Raw genomic sequence first — 19,349 nt, 5'->3', positions numbered from 1 at the left:
GTCTCTTGAAAGGAAGTAATAAAGGAACACCTTTCAGAATACAGAAAATTAGTTATAAATTTCTAACTTATAAACATCTGCCTGGCATTTGCTTTGTAAACTATTGTTGCTTATATCTGTTTCTTTCCCTTCAGAATATTAATTTCTGCTGCATTATTGGCTGATTTTGGGCTCCAGCCATCCTGGATTTTAGAGTCTGCATGAAGCTATTAGAATTCATATTTTATCCTTGTATTTTGTACTTATTTAATAAGGGCACATTAAATATGTAATTGGATTAAAATAATAATATTGTATTAGACACTCTTAGAAGAAGAATTCAAAAACTACCTGCCACTACCAGCACCCAGTAATATAAATTAATAATTAAAAAGATTACAAAACTCTTCTCATATTCTAATGCCAAGCTGAAAGGCCCACTTAGCTTTTTCCTTTTAAGTTGGCAGGAAAGTGAGACTGATTTGGCATCAAGTCTAGGTTTACTGTTGTTCATATGGAATTTTCTTCACATGGTAGCCAGATGGAGACCAAAAAAAACTACTGCATTTCAAAATTAGTTTATTTTTCAGCAAACATGATTACAGTATGTATTCAGAATATATTATGTGAAAAACCTATTTTTAATCTAACAGATTATTCAAAGAAAGAAGTTAAATATATATTGATGCATTGTGGAAACTTGTTTGTCAAATACCTATACATAATATTATAAACTTGGTTTTGTAAAGCTGCTCTGAGGTTGCAAGGAGTTCTTTATGCAAACACTAAGCTATAGTCATTGACCCATGGATTCTTATAGAAGGACCCTTAGAGATCATTTTTAGTACTTCTTTTCCAATTTAGGAATATCTTTTACAGAATCTTTGGTAGATGACCATCTAGCCTATTTTGTTAGTCTTTGTTTCTTTTCTTTTTTAGATTTTTTTTTTTTTGCATTGAGTTGAAATCTACTTCCTCCTAATGTTACCCATTAATCCCAATTATATACTTTGAAATAAAAAAGAGACCAGATGATCCATCTACCATTCACCAAATTATGAAAGCCACAGATCTAGAAGTTATTCTTGATTTTTTTTCCCCTTTCCTCTCCCATTATCCTCCCTTCACCAATTTAGTCCTCTCAGTCCTAAGTCCAAAGTGTACATTTGATCCATCCACTTACTTCCATTTTTACTGCCACTAGATGGTAGTCCAAGCCACCATTATCTTTGACCCAAACTATTTTAATAGCCTTAAAAAAATTTGTGTTTCAATATTCATCTCCCTACAATCTCCTTTCTATACCAGTGCTCTACAAATTGTAATCCAGACACCCTAGGGCAACACAAGGTAATTCATTAGAATAACAAGAAATACAAGAAGAAATACCAGAAATTATATTTATTTTTATCTCCTCTGTTTTAATTTCTATTTTTGTGTAAGTTTCTATAATGTTTATAAATGAGTAGAGTACAGTACAGTGTATATAATTTATAAATAAATAAATGCACTTATATTGGGAGTACATGCTTAAATATTGAATACTACATTCTAAATATGTTCTGATTAGCACAGAGTAGGATTATTACTTCTCAAAATTTGCACACTGACTTTATATAATGTAATATCTGATTAGTATTCTAGCTCTCATTTTTCTTGTTTGCTTTATATTACATTCATAGTCTGATAGATCCAACTTCCCACATTTATTAACAGTCTTATATAACTAATATGTAAAAATTGATTTTTAAACTAAAATTTAATGCCTTTAGTTTATCCCATTTAGATTTTCTTACATATTTTTTTAAAATTTTGAAACCATCTTATACTTACAGAAAAAATTCAAGTGCAGCACAAGTACAACACAAGTAACATTTTTTCCTCAACCATTTGAGAGTTCATTGCCAACCCGATGCCCATCATCTCTAATACTTAAGTGTATATATCCTGCAAAGATTTTTTTTTACATTAGCCATAAAACAACTATCAAAAACAACATTATTATTCCCATTTAATCCTCAGACCCCATTTAAGTTTTGCCAGTTCTCCAAATACATCCTTTATTTTAAGCATTCCAATTCAGAATCACATATTGCATTTATTTGTCATGTCTCTTTAGTCTCTTTCAAACTGGAATAGTTTCAGTCCTTCTTTGACTGACATAACCCTGATACTTTTGAAGATTTGGGCTACTTATTCTGTAGAATGTCCCTCAATTTGGTTTTGCTTGATGTTTGCTGAGGATTAGATTTGGGTTCTGCACCTCAGGGTAGAACACAGTAGAAACAATACTGTGTTCTTCTCATAGTGTTAGAGCAGTCAGACAGTTGGAAATGAGCAGAGAAAGTGGGATGCAGGCCAAACAGCAGGAATAGGCAGAAAAAGGAAGGGGCATGAGCCAAATGGCAGAAAACCATATATCTTATGAACAACAGGGGTCCTTGGGCAGAAAAAGTACATAAAAGAAGAAGGAACCTCCTGGCTGATAAGAAATCACAGATTTTGTGGTGACAAGTATCCTGGAAGCCAACAAAGAAAGGTGGGAAAAGGCAGGAATTTCTGGTGTCCAAATGTAACCTTTTGCTCATTAATGCCCTTATTACAATAAAATTAGCCTTGCAGATTAGAAGTATCCATCATGCACCAACACCATGACATTTCTCATCAAGACTAAATAAAGACAAAAGTCCCTCCTCCCCTTGGGAAGGTGGAGCTGGGATGAAAATCAGGACATATGACCCCAAACCTTTCCCTCCCCAATGAATATTCTGCCCATTCATTTTCTCACTCTGTGTAACCAACTTACCAAAGAAACTGAGGAGAGCTACTCACCTGGGCCTGCCTGCTCTTCCCTTGAGAGCATACTGTCTACCCCTTAATAAATCCTCATTTTACCTTCTTGACCTCCAGGTCTTGTCTCTGAATTCTTTCTGCGACAAGACAAGAACCTAATCATCCATAACAATAGCATCCTATCTGATGGCACATGATGTTTTAACTTTGATGATGTTAACTTTGATCACTTTATTAATATGGTGTTTATGAAGCACTTCCACTGCACAATTGCTCTTTTCCGTATATGTAATGAATCAATGTTTTGTGGGAAGTTCTTTGGGACTATATCACTATCCCATTCCATATCAAACTTTTGTTATTATTTATTTACTTATATTAGTATGGACTATGGTTTCCTATTTTATTCAGCAGGTATAAGTTATTACTATCACTATTAATTTTGATACTTGCATTGTCCCAGATTTAGCCAGTCAAGAGCTCCTTAATTCAGGCTTCTATATCTTTTTGACATATTTTCTTCAGTCTTTGAGCCCTTTCTTAACTTTCTATGTATATTTCATTGTATTTGTTTCAACAACATTTCAGGTCCTTCAAGTCCTTATGTTGAATCTTCATCATGCCACCTTTAATATTAACTATTTCTCCCAGATAATGTGCATGTCTTATATTTCTTTATTCAAGTCATGGATAATAATAATCAATGAGTTGAAGCCGAAGGAAGAGCCCAGTTGTGGTGCTCTAGAAACTGCCTTCCAGATCAGGGGTCTTCAACCAGTTAACCAGTTAATACTAATTAATATAATTTTGAAGAATTACCTAATTGGTCTTCCAGCTGATTGCTGTTGCCAAGTCAAAGTCACAGACAAGCCAAAGACTCTACCAAGATCTTCCCTAGATGCCAACCATCTCCTTTCTGAAAGAAAAAAAAAATTGTTGGCATTCAGTGCTGTTCTCCATGACTGACAGCACTGTCTCCATCTGATCCCAGGGTTCAGAGAACTGATACCTTCACATTACCCCATCAGCAATTATACTTTATGAATCTAGTGCTAAATAATGCTTATGAAAAGTAATAGGATCTTTACTTACAATCCATTTACTAGGATAACAACTTTGAGAGGTGGGAAGAGAAACGAAACAAAACAAAAACTTAATTCCTGGCATACATTCTACATTCAATAATATTACTTAACCGAAGAAATGAATAAATACTGAAGATTAATGCAGATAAATTAACCCAAACTTTACATGGGTCTAGCTGTTCAGGGAGCTGTGAGTGTACCATGGAAAAGTCGCCAAAGCCAAAAATCTGGATTCCAGTGTAGAATTCAACTTAACAGCTGTAAAACGTGGGTGAGCCACTGAATTACTCTGAGGTTCAGTGTCCTTTTATTGTTGTTATTGTTGTTAGAGGGAACTAATAAATGGAACCTCCTTGCCTGTTCCATACAGTTGTGGAAGCCAGAGAAGATCATGTAAGTGAACATTTTTTAATGCAGTTAACTGATATGAAAATGTAAGATTATCATTCTCATCATGAATATAGAGTGCTGTCATACAGTTGATTTTCCATTATTTTACCAAAAACAAAAAAATCATGAGCAGATTCTTCAAATGCCCATCATTTTCCTAAGCTATTTTCCTAATTCTGATCCTTTTTAAAAAAGAAAAGGAAACTAACTTGGCAGGATTTTTCTTTTTGACTCTGCCTAATTTTTGTTCTGAAGTTGTCACAAATTTTCTCCTTAAAGAATTATTCTCAGATTTTTTCCCTGGGATCAGTATAAACCTCACTATGTGGTTTATAAATCCTTCCTACCTTTAATTAGAAAGAACAGATTCACTTCTCAAGACAGCATCTTTTCTCTGCTCCTTGATTTTTCAAGGAGTACTGAAAGTAACTCTTAAAGAGACTAGAGAGAGCATCAACCTTAGTCCTTGTGGCTCACAACCCAATTCACAGCCTGGTAAAGTAGGTTGGGGGAGTTGCGGGACATTTCTGTATCTCTGTTCTCCCATCTATAAAATGATGAACATAAAGAATCCCACTTCTCACTGTTATGATGAGGACTAAATGCAATAATGCATGTGAAAGAAGGCCTATAAAACTTTAAATAAATATGTTAGTAATGTATGACTCAGAACTCTGGAATAATAATAGTAAAAGCCATCACTTATTGAATGTACTCTCCTTACCAGACTCTGTGCTCTCTTTCGATGCTACAGCAACCTAATATGTATTATTATCCCTATTTTACAAATGAGGAAACTGAGGATCAGAGGGGTTAAGTACTGCCCAAAGTCACACAGCTAATAAGCACTGGAACAAATTCAAACCCAGCTCCGTCTGACCCCAAAACCTATACCTTTAACCCTTGCCTCCAATTCTACCTCAAACTCCCTCCCATTTGGCCCCAGAGGCTTGAACTCATTTAAGCAGGAGCTGCCCTGAAAAGCTCTCTTCTATTAGGAGCTGCTGCCAAACCTTTATGCTTTAGATTCTAAATTTTCCAACATGGAAACTATTCTACTCTTCGGAGAAGACAGAAACCACACAGTTGATTAATAGCTCTGAACTCTCCTATTTACCGCTAACACTGTATCATCTTCTGAAAACATCAGACCTCTTCTTTCCTACTCTTTTGTGTGTACAATTTCTGTATTTTATGCTTTTCAAAAGCCCCAATTCCTTTTGCCTTTACTACTAGGTGCAAAATGTCCAATTTAATTAGAAAGGCTCAATTGTTCAGCTGTTCAATGAATTGAATATATAACTCTGGCCAAGTACATTTTCTGCATGAGATAATTATTTAGTTAATAACCCATGCCAACGAATCCTTCCCAAAATTCTTACTAATGCAAATTTCTCCTTTTTAAATATCTTCAATGTTTATGTTGATGGGTGTTACCAAATCGTCATGTACTTATACAAAAATTGGTGGTTTCACAAATGAATGTTTTCAATACTGAGCTGGATCAAAAAATATCAAGAGCAAAAAAAAATTATCAAGAGCAATTATATTTTATGAATTTAGTGCTAAGTAATGCTTATGAAAAGCTTATTTCTTTGGGGGTTTATTACATTTTAAACTACCACAACTGTGTTAATTGTGAACTCTGACAGCTAAATGACCAGCAGAGTAGACAGGACCCATATAAATACTGCTTTGTGTTAGTGACCAGACATCCCTACAGCTTCTGTGAAACCATCACCATGTTATTGCAATTGACACTTTGAAATAACTCACTGTTGCATTGTACTGTAAACTGAACAATCTTATGGTTACCGGGGAAAGGGGGTGGGAAAGGATAAATCTGAAAACTTGAGATTTACAAATGTTAACCACTATATATAAAAATAGATAAAAAATAAATTTCTTCTGCATAGCACAGGGAACCATATTCAATATCTTGTAATAACCTTTAATGAAAAAATATGAAAATGAACTTATATATATGCATGACAAGGATATTATGCTGTACACCAGAAATTGACACATTGTAACTGACTATATACTTCAATTAAGAAAAAAAAAGATGAGTCAAAAAAAAAATTGAACTATTCTCCCAAGGCATGGGTAACACATTTGCCTTTCAGGTTCAATTGATTTGAAAAAAAAATCATTTTTAATTTCAATATTACTCTTTGTAATTTGATTTCAAGAATATTTTTACTTTTATAGTAACAGTCTCTGAAAACTTCATTTTCTCATAATCTCTATATTTCCTATTTAAAAAGTCTTTTTGAACTTAAATAATAACTATAGAATTAATCGCTTTTCAAATAGCATGAACTAATGAGCACATCTTGACCCAATTGAAAATTCATACACTTATGTGATAATAACCATTCTCTAGAAAAAAAGCTGTTTGCAAAATATCCTTGGGAAGAGAACAGTGCCAGAAATTAACATACCCTTAATTTTAATGTATGGAAAGAGTTACCTTGTTTTCTTAGACTGAATTGTAAGTGAATATAATTTTCTTAAAAAGGAGACACTGTGGGAAACATATGAAAGGACTCACTTCCTGCTGTTTTTGGAAAGATGTAATCCCTTCGTTAGTACTAGCTAAAATATTTACTCTAAAATGCTTTTCAACAACAATGTATTGTGAGTTAGAAATATTCTCTCTTTACAGAGATTTAAGAGGTTTTGACAATCAAACAGGAGATTTTTGTATAATTTTTGCAGATATTTTTAGGACTCCCGAATCAGCTTGGAATAAATTGTTTCAGGAAATTATTTAGGACCTAATGTGAGGCCCTTAGACCAACAGCAACAACATACTACCGAACCAAACTTGGATCTACTCACCCATGTGTAGTGTACAGTGAAGTCAATCTACTGACATCAAGTTGTGGTGAAGGAAAGTGCAGTGTTTACTGCATGGCTGCAAGCAAGGAATACAACAGGCAGTTAATCCTCAAAAGACCCTGAACTCCCCCAAAGACCCTGAACTCCACAATGGCTTTCAGGGAAAGATTTTGAAAGGCAGCATGAGGGAGAGGGTTGTGGTGCATGATCAGCTCGTGAACATTCTTCTGGTTGGTTGGTGGTGAGGTAATTGGGAGTCATCGTCAGCAACCTTCTTATTCCAGCCAGTCTGGGGTCTGCGTGCTTGTGGGCAGCATACAGTTAACTTCTCCCACCTGGTGGGGGTTTCAGTACCTGCAAAATAGTTCTAGGATATGGCTCAGAATATTATCTACAGCCCTCAAGGAGGAACTAAAAGGCCTTTGTCTTTGCTTAATGGCCAAACTATTAGTATTTTGTCTTGCTTGATTGTTTTCCTTTGTTTCTACACTTTCTCACTTCTCTGATTAAGTTTATTCTTTGGAACTCAGGGAAGGCCTAGGGGGCTACAGTGCTTCTACAAACAAGAGGCAGGCAGAGGACATGGGGGAGGGGAGTGGGGAAGGGGACTTCTGCCTTGAGAAGGCCCCATAGGATCCTGCTTGGTCACAGACACTCTGAATTTATGTCCTTTCCTTTATCATGTTAGTTTTCTATGTCATATAATTAAAAGATTAAAGTTTATGCAAATTAACTCTGCTGTAAGAATTTTAAAAAGACTGAGGTAAGTGGTGAAATCTTAGTTTCAAAAGTACTGATTCAAAGTGAAATGTTTTTCAGACATTAAATATGTACCTAATCAGGGTAGGACTTTGGGGTCAACAATAGAAATGCTGAACTGAGCATATTTTATTTGTTTCTTCATAGAAACATTGTTTAATTTAAGAATCATTGTTTTATGTGAAATCTCTCTTTTATCCTCTACTAACAAATTTTTACTCTGTTGCCAAGGTATCAGATACACACCGGACTTCAACATTCTATCATAAGACCTACCCAGCCCAACTGCCTACCTCTGGACAACGCAACCCTACCTCAGAAGCTGAAGGAGGTCGGATATTCAACACATATGGTTGGAAAATGGCACTTGGGTTTTTATAGAAAAGAATGTATGCCCACCAAGAGAGGATTTGATACCTTTTTTGGTTCCCTCTTAGGAAGTGGTGATTACTATACACACTACAAGTGTGACAGCCCCGGGATGTGTGGCTATGACTTGTATGAAAATGACGATGCTGCCTGGGACTACGACAATGGCGTGTACTCCACACAGATGTACACTCAGAGAGTGCAGCAAATCCTAGCTTCCCATGACCCCAGAAAGCCTATATTTTTATATATCGCCTACCAGGCTGTGCACTCCCCACTGCAAGCCCCCGGCAGGTATTTTGAACACTACAGATCTATCATCAACATCAACAGGCGCAGGTATGCTGCCATGCTTTCCTGCTTAGACGAAGCGATCAACAACGTGACCCTGGCTCTAAAGACGTATGGTTTCTATAACAACAGCATTATCATATATTCTTCAGATAACGGTGGCCAGCCCACGGCAGGAGGAAGTAACTGGCCTCTCAGAGGGAGCAAAGGAACCTATTGGGAAGGTGGGATCCGGGCTGTTGGCTTCGTGCACAGCCCGCTTCTGAAAAACAAGGGAACGGTGTGTAAGGAGCTTGTGCACATCACTGACTGGTACCCGACTCTGATTTCACTGGCTGAAGGACAGATTGATGAAGACATTCAGCTGGATGGCTATGATGTCTGGGAGACCATCAGTGAAGGCCTTCGTTCTCCCCGAGTGGATATTTTGCACAACATCGACCCCATTTATACCAAAGCAAAAAATGGCTCCTTGGCCGCAGGCTATGGGATCTGGAACACTGCCATCCAGTCGGCCATCAGGGTGCAGCACTGGAAACTGCTCACAGGGAACCCGGGGTACAGTGACTGGGTGCCCCCTCAGTCTTTCAGCAACCTGGGGCCGAACCGGTGGCACAATGAACGGATTACCTTGTCAACTGGCAAAAGTGTGTGGCTGTTTAACATCACAGCCGACCCGTATGAGAGAGTGGATCTTTCTAACAGGTACCCCGGAGTCGTGAAGCAGCTCCTCCGGAGGCTCTCCCAGTTCAACAAAACCGCAGTGCCTGTCAGGTACCCCCCCAAAGACCCTAGAAGTAATCCTCGGCTCAATGGAGGCGTCTGGGGACCCTGGTATAAAGAGGAAAACAAAAAACAGAAGCCAAGCAAAAATAAGGCTAAGAAAAAGCAGAAGAAAAATAAGACAAAGAAGAAACAACAGAAAGCAGGCGCATTTCCAAAATGCCATTCAGGTGTTACTCGTGGATAAGTACACATTTTTTCCTAACTTAAGCTTAGGTCAGTTCTTAGTCCTTCACCCGTATTCTAGGTGAACCAGCAAAATTTGGCTCAATGGGATCACTGCCATCAGCATCAGACTGTTTTCGTGTTGGGCCACTCCAGAGACTTCTGCTGCCTGGAAAACTTTTGCTCGGTGCCAAAGGTGCTACTCTTGGGAGCCACCCTTAGAGGATAACAGAGATGTTTCGTTCTCTTGCTCCTTTATACAAGGTGTAGTCAGTGAGGAGTGCAGCTGTGCTTCACCCAACCGACCAAACACTATGCGTTACATTATAACATAGGACTGCAGTCTGTGATTGATTTACATGCTAACTCGGTGGAAGTTACAGGGTAGCAAGATTTAAAACTACCTTTGGTAAAGTCTAGTCAAAGGTTGCATCACCTCAAAGGCCTTGAAAAATACTTTTTTTCTTAGTGAATTTTTCTATCTCTGTTATAGGACACTTGGGGTTTTTAATTAATTCCATTTCATATATCATTTTCCTTTCCTGTGAAATTAAGCTGTTTTTTTCTCACACGTGAACAGCTTGCACCTCATTTTATCATGTACGAGGGAATGGCAAATAAAAATGAGCACACTGCCAAAACGTGAATGTAACTGTTTTCTAAACACTTTAATAGAGTTATGTTTCAGCATAAAGTACATAATTTATTTTTACAGAAAAAATTAATTATTTTGTTTCATAGAAAGTTATACAGATGGTTTTTAATTATTTTATTTTTATTTTCTACATGTCATTTGAAGAGTTTTATTTCATACCATCAAGATTATCAAGCACTGTAATATTATAAATTACTGTAATACTGTGTGAATTCATAGAATATGAAAAGAAATTTTTTCAGAAAAAATGATAATCATCATTGTTCAACCATTATTTTGAATGTAATAAGGTGAATATATTCCTTACAAATTACTTGGGAATTCAATGTTTGTACAGAATTGAGAGACAACTTTATTGTTGCTATCATAAACACTTTATTTATGTATCTTAATTATTAAAATGACATTTTATGGCACTAACAAGTTGTGAGGCTTTTCTGATTTGACGTCTATATAAAATTATATTATTCACTTTAACAAACAAAAACCTTTACAAGTAGGCAACTGAAGGTATGATTTGCTAACAACCTAAGTGATATAATATGGATTTTGCAAATAAGACATGTTTCCACTTGTCTATGGCATGGACAAAAGTGTTCTCTTGTTAATAAATAAGATATATAATGACCCTACTCTTATACAAAGTCAACATGATGGGGAGATACAGAGAAATGAAGATCTGGACCCTACATGGAGTAGTTAAGAATCTAGTTAGGAACTCACACATGCAAACCTCATAAGGAGGATTAAAGGAGTGTGATATGTAATGAGGTTTATCATGGGTCCTCAGTGAGGATGGGTTGATGTGGTTCCTGTCAGCCCTGGAGTTTTCTTTAAAGTGCCCTCTCCTAATGTGGCCTCCAAGCCTCATAATTTACACTTGAAAATTCACAGAGAGCTAGAACTGTGATATGTGAACTTACAACTGTGATTAAAGAAGTGAACGTGGTGGTGTGGTAGCATACTATTAAGTGCATTTATGTCAGCATTCAAAGGACAGCTTCTCACAGTTTATGGAACTCCATAAAAGAATTGATGGACTATTATAGAAATTACTAAAATGAACAAAAATAATTTAAGTTTTTTAACTTCTAATATTTCACGTGTAGAATATATATTTCCATTTCATTACATAGGATAAAGTACTACTTCCTGAGTTTGTGTTTTGTCAACTGTATGGTTATTCTTTATAGTTTTTAAATTTTTTATTAAATTTTTTTTTACTTTTATATAATTTTTAAAAGTTACTTTCCATTTACAATTACAAAATATTGGCTATATTCCTCGTGTTGTACAATACTTCCTCGAGCCTGTCTTACGCCCCAAAATTTGTACCTCCCACTCTCCTACCCCTTTACTCCCCCTCCCCACAACTAGTAACCACTAGTTTGTTCTCTATTTTTGAGTCTACTTCTTTTTTGATATATTCACTAGTTTGTTGTATTTTTTAGATTCCACATATAAGTGATATCATACACTATTTATCTTTCTCTGCCTGACTTATTTAACTTAGCATAATGCCCTCCAACTCCATTCATGTTGCCACAAATGGCAAAATTTTGTCCTTTTTTATTGCTGAGTAGTAATCTATGTGTGTGTGTGTGTGTATGTGTGTATATATATATGTATATGTGTGTGTGTGTGTATATATATATATATATATATACATACATATATATATGTATGGAAACAGATGAATGGATAAAGAAGATCATATATATATATATATCCATTCATCTGTTTCCATGTTTTGGCAATTGTAAATAATGCTGTTGTGAACATTGGGATGCATGTATCTTTTCAAATTAGTGTTTTTGGGTTTTTTTCCAGATATATTCTCAGGAGTGGAATTGTGGGGTCATGTGATAGTTCTGTTTTTAGTTTTTTGAGAAACCTCCATACTCTTTTCCACAGTGGCTGCACCAATTTACATTCCCAATAACAGTGTACAACAGCTCTTTTCTCTCCATGCCCTTGCCAACATTTATTTGTAGACTTTTTGATAATAGCCATTCTGACAAGTGTGAAGTGATATCTCATTATGGTTTTAATTTTCATTTCCCTGATGATTAGCAATGTTGAGCATCTTTTCATGTGCCTATTGACCATCCGCATTTCTTCTTTGGAAAAATGTCTACATCAGCTGTATATTTGAATGGGTCTTAAAAATCAAAGGCATGCTGTCAGTGTTTTCCTTTCTTAGTGGCACATAAAATAATGAGGTGACTTTAAAAAGATGGTATCTTACAATTCAAAAGATAGAGTTATTCTTACATTGAAAAAGAGTTCCAAGGAAAAACAAGTTCAGGAAATGCGGAGTTCAGCATGGCTAAAGGGGTCATTTTGTGCAGACTTAAAGTTTCAAAAATTGTAGTTTGCTTTGTAAATCTCTAACAGAAGGAAATTTTTATACAGTATTTTCTAATTTACTTCACCATAAAACCCTTGTCTGTAGCACACTACACAGGACTAGGCAAAGTGTGGAACAGATTTTGGAAATTGTTAGTGTAAACATAGACTCTTCTAGGAGACAAAAAGGAGCAAGGAAGCAAATTAGGATTAAGAACATTAACTCACATTTGAGCCCAGTAGGTATTATGTAATATGATGTGATTTTTAAGTTCTCTATAAAATGACCATACCTTTCTCAATGAAAATAAATTAGCCCACAGTCTTCTACCTGGAAATAGTTTCATGGATGTTATTCATTGTTTTTAAGAGAGTACCTGCCCCCTGCACATGGCTCTGGGTAGGCTGTGATTTAAGAGAAGTCTGCCTTGCCCTTAAGAAACTTAAGTCTAAAGTAATAGTCATACATAAATAATGAACAGAAATATTTCCAAAATGCTGTCAGCAAATCACTAGGTATTTAAAGATGTCCAGGAACGAAAATACTGTACTCTTGACTTTTGTGCCTTAATCATTAAAACTATGTTCACATGGGGGCATTAATTTTCAGTGTCATTTTCTGAACTGCGATCCTCAGATTGCCTTTCTAGAGCTGCCTGTGCCTTTTTCAAGTGTAAATCGCACCTCTTTAAAACCTCTGATCTTTTTATTAGGATAACAAAGGAAACTCCTGGACTGAAATATGAGTATTCCCCCTAGCTTTGTCAGAAAATAAATTGTGACTATGGTTTATGTATCTTGGATGGGAAAGGATCTAAATCATTTTACTCAAATGAAAAAACAAAACTCTGTGGTGTCTTTCAGTCAGTGAAAATATCCACCCCAGGGCTGTCAAGTCTTGTTTCATGTGTATTAACATGCTTTTCCCCTCACTTTTCTAAAAATTGAGTGAATGTTACAGTTTTCTTGACCAGACCCCTTTTAAAAACCTTTGATAGTTGAATAAGTAGACAGTTAATACATTGCAACATTTGATTTTCCAAGGAACATGAATTTGGCATCAGGATTAGCTTCTTAAGCATTTTATTCCTAGAATTCTTGGGTACACACATTGTGAATTTATCAATAGCAATCAGAATGTGTATTGTTGGTAGGGAGAAGCTGGCTTGCTGGAAGTAGCAAACAAAATTCTGTGTCAGAAGTTAGAAACTTCATTGTTTCCTCTTAGTGAAATTACTTATTAAAATTCATTCATTCAACAAATATTTATTAAATCCTACTTCCTGCCTGTCAGGCAGTGTTCTGGGTGCTTGGGATCCAGTAGGATCCAGTGTCCAGTGGACAAAAATGGATAAAAATTCTTATTGCTTGTACAGGTTACATTCTAGCTGAGTGACACAGACAATAAATAATAAATCTAACTGATAAGTAAATTATATACTTTAAAGTAGCATGAAAAAGAAAGAGTAGATCAAGATAAGGGGAGAGTTTATTCAATACCAAGTTTACCCATCCATTCATTCAACATTTGATACATGCCACACATAATGATTTATGCTGGGATATGGTGGCAAGCAAAATCAGAGTCCCAGTCTTCAGGTAGTGCACATGCTCCTGGGAGACACAGCCATCAGTTAAATAACCAAACACCCTTCTGTCCCCCACTCTGCTTCCCTATTTAATCTTTCTCCATAGACTTATCACCCTTTAATATATTTCATATTTTACTTACATATTTTAGTTGTTCTCTGGCTCCTCCCACTAGAGTATAAGCTTCTTAAGAAAATAGTTTGTCTGCTCTATTACATCTGTATTGCCAGTATATAAAACAATGCCTGGCTTACAGTCAGCATTCTATATATATATATATAGATATGTATATTTTGAGTGAATAGATAAAATAATCACAAATATCCATATGTTCAGCTACATTTACTTGGGTTTCCATTTTCCAATGTTGTATAGAAATTTCATTGTTGACAAATAGAACTGGTCATCCCTAATAGGACTCCTCATAATAATAGCAATAATGTGAAAAGCAGAAATTTCTGGCATTAGAAAAAACTAACTTGAATAATGTATAGTTACAGGAACAGAGTGTTATAGCAAAAGCCAAGCAAAACTCACACAAAATTGAGAGCAAATTTTATTTATATAATCTTTATTACTTAACAGGGTAGAAAATTATTCTGACATTACTTTGAATATAACGGAATACAGTAGTTTGAGAGTTTCCAGAAAGGAGAAATGGGAATTCAAATTGTAAATGATTTTTGTAGCAAGCCATAAAAGGGAAATATATAAATAACAAATAAATCTCTATGTCTTCATAGAATTATGAAGCCAAATGGACTATATCTCACATCCTTGAGTATCTTATTACAAAGCTCTACAACTTGGCAGAGGAAGAATTCTACTTCTTTAAAGGTAAGTTTTTCTTAAGCATTTTAGTGATTGTAACTTCTTTGTGAAGTCCATTGACTCATTGATCAGATATGACATTATAAAACACATGCCACCAAAATATTGTCCTTGAGATTTAGTCATACTTGACCATATTTACTTGATTTTCCATTTCATATCTATGATTTGAAATCTCTTTCCTCTAAAATTTGCTACAATCCTTTAATATTCATTGTCAATTGGGTTATCCAATTTTGGATAAAATAAATCCCAACAACTGAAAAGTTTCAAGGAAATAACATATGCTCATTAAAAATGTCTGTGTATTTACTCTTTGGAGAAATTCTTTGGGTGATAATTATAAGTGAAGAGCATCTTATCAAATGAATCAAATAAAAGTAAAATTTATCTTTCAGAATAAAAATCTAAAAACAATTTTCAAAATGACATATTAATCTCTCTGGAAATAATACTTTAAGAATTAAAGTTTCTTCAGCTTTGAGTTGTGAATGACTGGGAAATACTTTGAACTGAACACCTAAACTATGAGAAAGAATGTTCTTATAACCAAAGTTAAAAAAATAAAACAAAACCTTGATTTTACTTAATAATCTAAAACTGTATCTTCTCATGTCACCATCACCAGAACTTCCAGAGGCTCCTTTTCAACAAAAATGGTAGCATAACTCACTAGTCATGGAGACCCATCCCGTCTCTCATACATGTCCCACTAACATTTCTCTATTTTAAGATTTTCCTGCTTGGAATAATCAATCTCTAGCACCTAGGAGGAGGGAATTTTAAGCATATAACACCTACATTAATTTCTACTACACATTCAGATTTAATAGCAACAAAACATAGGGGTTCAGAGCATGTCACCCCAAAATATGCCCCCTTGGCATATTGGTTGTTTTGAGTGAGTAAAAGGCACTTTGAAAACAGCAGATCAAGCAGCACTTTGACCTTCTTTTTTCTACCAGAAAGGAGGAGATAAAAATCCCAGGTGAAAGGTGCCCTCTCTATACCAAGAGGAAAAAAGATGTTCTTATCACCAGAGACAGAAAGTCAAGGCTGAGAGAAATCTTTACAAAGTAACTTGTTAAACTAACCCTCATCTTTCTAGTCACTTTTCCACAACTCACTACCCTAGCCCAAACCCCTCCGCCTTGTCATGCCCTCACAATTTACCATCTTTTGTCCAACCTAGGACATAAGCATTCAGCTCTAATTGCTTCTCTGGATCTTTATTTTCCTAGGACGGTGCCCATGTATATGTAAAAATAAAATGTACAGTCTTTTTGTTAAACTTGTTTTTCTTTTCTTCAAGTTTTGCTCAAAGTCCTAAGGGTTAACTAGCATTTCAAAGATTACAGTCACAGATGCCGGCGTAAGCTATTATCTCAGTGCTGGGAGAAGTGGCTGCAGTGACAGGCGAGGTGAGAGGGATCAGTGGAGAGATTCTTCCCTTATGTTTTTTTCCTTTGGCTCCATGCCTGTGGACCTCCCAGCACCTGGGCTGTGGCTAGACTGTTTCTTCCTGTCCTCTCACGTAGAACTATGGCTCCATATTTTACATTCTTGGCACCTTTATTATCCATCTCTTAGCCCCACACCCTTCCTGCCCTTGCGCTAGGCACATAGACACCTGTGCCAACATATTAACGTTTGAATCCCTCTCCTCCTGAAGTTCCCTAGCAGAAAGGGATGGGTGTATAGAGCTACCCCTATCTGCTGGTGTTAAGAAGTCCTGAGCACCACTCCTAAACCTTAAGGCAGCCGAAATCCAAGCAGAAGGGGAATGGGCCATCAGGAGAAGCAGACAAAGTGTTTCCATACAAATAAGTGAGCTCTATCTTCTTTCAAGTTCAAACAGCTCAACAGCTGCAATGCCCATAACCTTGTTTTAGTTTTGGGAACTAAATCAATGCTTCCCCTCCTGTTTGGAGGATAGAGCAATAAACAAAGTAACTTCTACTGTTTCTGACCTATATAAAGCCCAGCTTTGGGGATTCCTGCTCTGTCTCATCTAGTGTAGAGGAGAGCAACAGAGATTTCTAACATTCTCTACCACCTATAGCCCAATTTCAGGAATGCCTAGACCCTTTCTTCCTTTGCCTAGAAGAGAGAGCAAACACCAAAAGCAATATTTAGGCTGCTTGTTCCAATCCTACCTTCCAGTCCTCAGCCAACAAATGTCTTTCAATCCTTTCAACATGTCTACTACTTGTTTCTGTGGACTTCTCTCAAATCCTCTGAGCCTATGGGGTTCTCCTCTGCTTCTTCCAGTGAACCATGTTTCAAACAGGAAGCCATCCTTGTCAGCAAAATTGATACATTTTTACTGTCTCTATTTCTTCATTGTCAACCTAAAAGCAATCATGAAGCTGCTAGAGCAGAGATCAGAGTCATTGTCATTGCCATTACTGACTACAGTGACTACACCAGTTTCCTTCCATTAGGGTTACCTGAATCCGTGTCTCCCTAACTGCGATTCCTAACATTCCTGAGCCTAAACTTGGGTCCGCTCACCTGAAGTGCAGCAAGGCCATTCTACTGACACTGGGTTGTAGTGAAAGAAAATACAGTGTGTATTTGCAAAGCACCAAGCAAGGAGAATGGGCAGCTTGTATTCAAAAGACCTGAACTCTCCAGTGGTTTTCAGGGAAGGGTTTTCAAAGGCAGTGTGAGGGAGGTGGCTGCAGGGTACACAATCAGCTTGTGCTCAGTTCTCAGATCGGTTGACATTCAGGTGAAGTTTTGAGCATCATCAATCTTCTAGTTTCAACTGGTCAGGGGTCTACATATTTTTGGCCAGCAATTTCCACCTGTTGAGGGTTTGGTTTTTGTAAAAACAGCTTAGGAATGTGTGTCAGACCTTTATCTGTATCTTTCAGGGAACTGGGAGTTTGGCGACTCTGCTATGTGGTTGATTTATAGTCTAGATTGTTACCAGTTTCCACAACCAACAGCTATTCTTTGTTTCTATATGTTCACATTTCCTGATTATTAACTCTTGAACCATAATGTGAGACTCAGAGGGAGGCCTGAGAGACTAAAGCAAAAGCCTTTCACTTCAAAAGATGAGGATATAGGGGGCTTCTATACAATTTCATTAAGACCCCAAATAAAGTCTTTTCTTATCTGCAGTCTCCTGCATTATTTACTTTTGGCTGACAGTAGGAATGTCTACTGTGTGCTTACCCTATGACACAGCAATTCCACTCCCAGATATTTACCCAAATCCAGTGATAAAACCAATATATTCCTAGCAAAGTGTCTTGCACACTGAAGCATTAAATTAATGTTGAATACAGAACAAAAAAGTTCTAATATAATCATTCAGTATTTTAAATCTTTTTTCCTACCATGTTAACCAGCCTGTGGGAATTAGTGGGACCTAAATAAACATCTCCCCCATTACATGTCACAGATGACTGTCACCAGGCGTCTTGCCAACTGGTTTCTTTCAACTGATTGAAGCTGTATGTAACTAATTTTTAATTATTTAAATCCAATTTCTTTAAAATTAAATCATGAAACTGAGGCAATGTGAATGATATATTGAGTGGTCAGTGCAATTAAATCTGTATATGCATTTCATTCACAACTGATTCATGTTTAATAATCATGATTCAAACTCAATTCTAACCAAAATTGCTAATAAATATAAACAAAGAGGCATGTATATATGCATGTATGGCTTTCTGATTATATAATACTTGACTAAGAAAACATAGATTCCCTTCAGATCCCTTTCTGTTGTTCTTATCTTTTCAGTGCCTGTCCTGATTCTCTGCCCTGCCCTACTCCACCACTGCTACTGTTTCTCCTGCCATTTCTTTATTTCCTACTCCTCTGTCTCTTTTCTCCTTCTCACACTTACCTTTCCTTCCTCAACTTTCAATAAATACATAATGTATTTAATATCTCTAAAAACTAAGCAAACCCACTCCCTGAAATTTAATATTAACTCCTGTTAGTTCTGTGTTCCTATCTTTAAAAAAGTCTTTGAGCAAACTTTCATATTAGGATGTGCTGTTCCAAATTGCCATTTAAGTTCCAACCTAAAAAAAGAGTGAAAAAGACTACTGACTGAAATTTGTATTTTTACCTACAGTCAAAGGTAGTGATCATATTTCAACAATAGATAACTTTATTTACTATTACCAGGTTCACAACTATCTTTGTATATATTTTTATATTTAATTATAATCACATAATCATATAATGTTTGCTTGAATTATAGTTCCAGAACAAATTACAACTATTACTATTAAATAAGGAAATGTGTTTGCAGCTCAAAAGTTTGTCTTGCTATATTTCCTAGTGGAAAAAGTAATACACTGGCAGGATATTAACTAATTTTCAGTGGATTCACATTATTACTATGCATGATAAAACTGTAAGCAAGGCTCTGCTCTGTAGATTATGAATTATTAAATATTTATATTATTTCTATTTGCCTGAATTATCAATACTTT

General features: G+C 36.0%; 1 protein-coding gene across 3 annotated transcripts in view; it reads left to right on the top strand.

Annotated features, from left to right (window-relative positions):
* Nucleotides 1–10,548, top strand: part of ARSJ (arylsulfatase family member J) — a 68,240-nt gene extending 57,692 nt beyond the window's left edge. For all 3 annotated transcript variants that reach the window (XM_032462348.1, XM_006185525.3, XM_032462349.1), the window contains one exon: nt 8,082–10,548. In XM_032462348.1, the coding sequence (XP_032318239.1) occupies nt 8,082–9,480 (1,399 nt within the window). In that variant the 3' untranslated portion in view covers nt 9,481–10,548. The remainder of the gene's footprint in view (nt 1–8,081) is intronic.
* The last annotated feature ends 8,801 nt before the right edge of the window (nt 10,549–19,349 follow it).

Source organism: Camelus ferus, chromosome 2 (genome assembly GCF_009834535.1).
Source record: "Camelus ferus isolate YT-003-E chromosome 2, BCGSAC_Cfer_1.0, whole genome shotgun sequence".
Taxonomy (NCBI): Eukaryota; Metazoa; Chordata; class Mammalia; order Artiodactyla; family Camelidae; genus Camelus; species Camelus ferus.
This window is presented reverse-complemented; position numbering and strand designations above follow the sequence as displayed.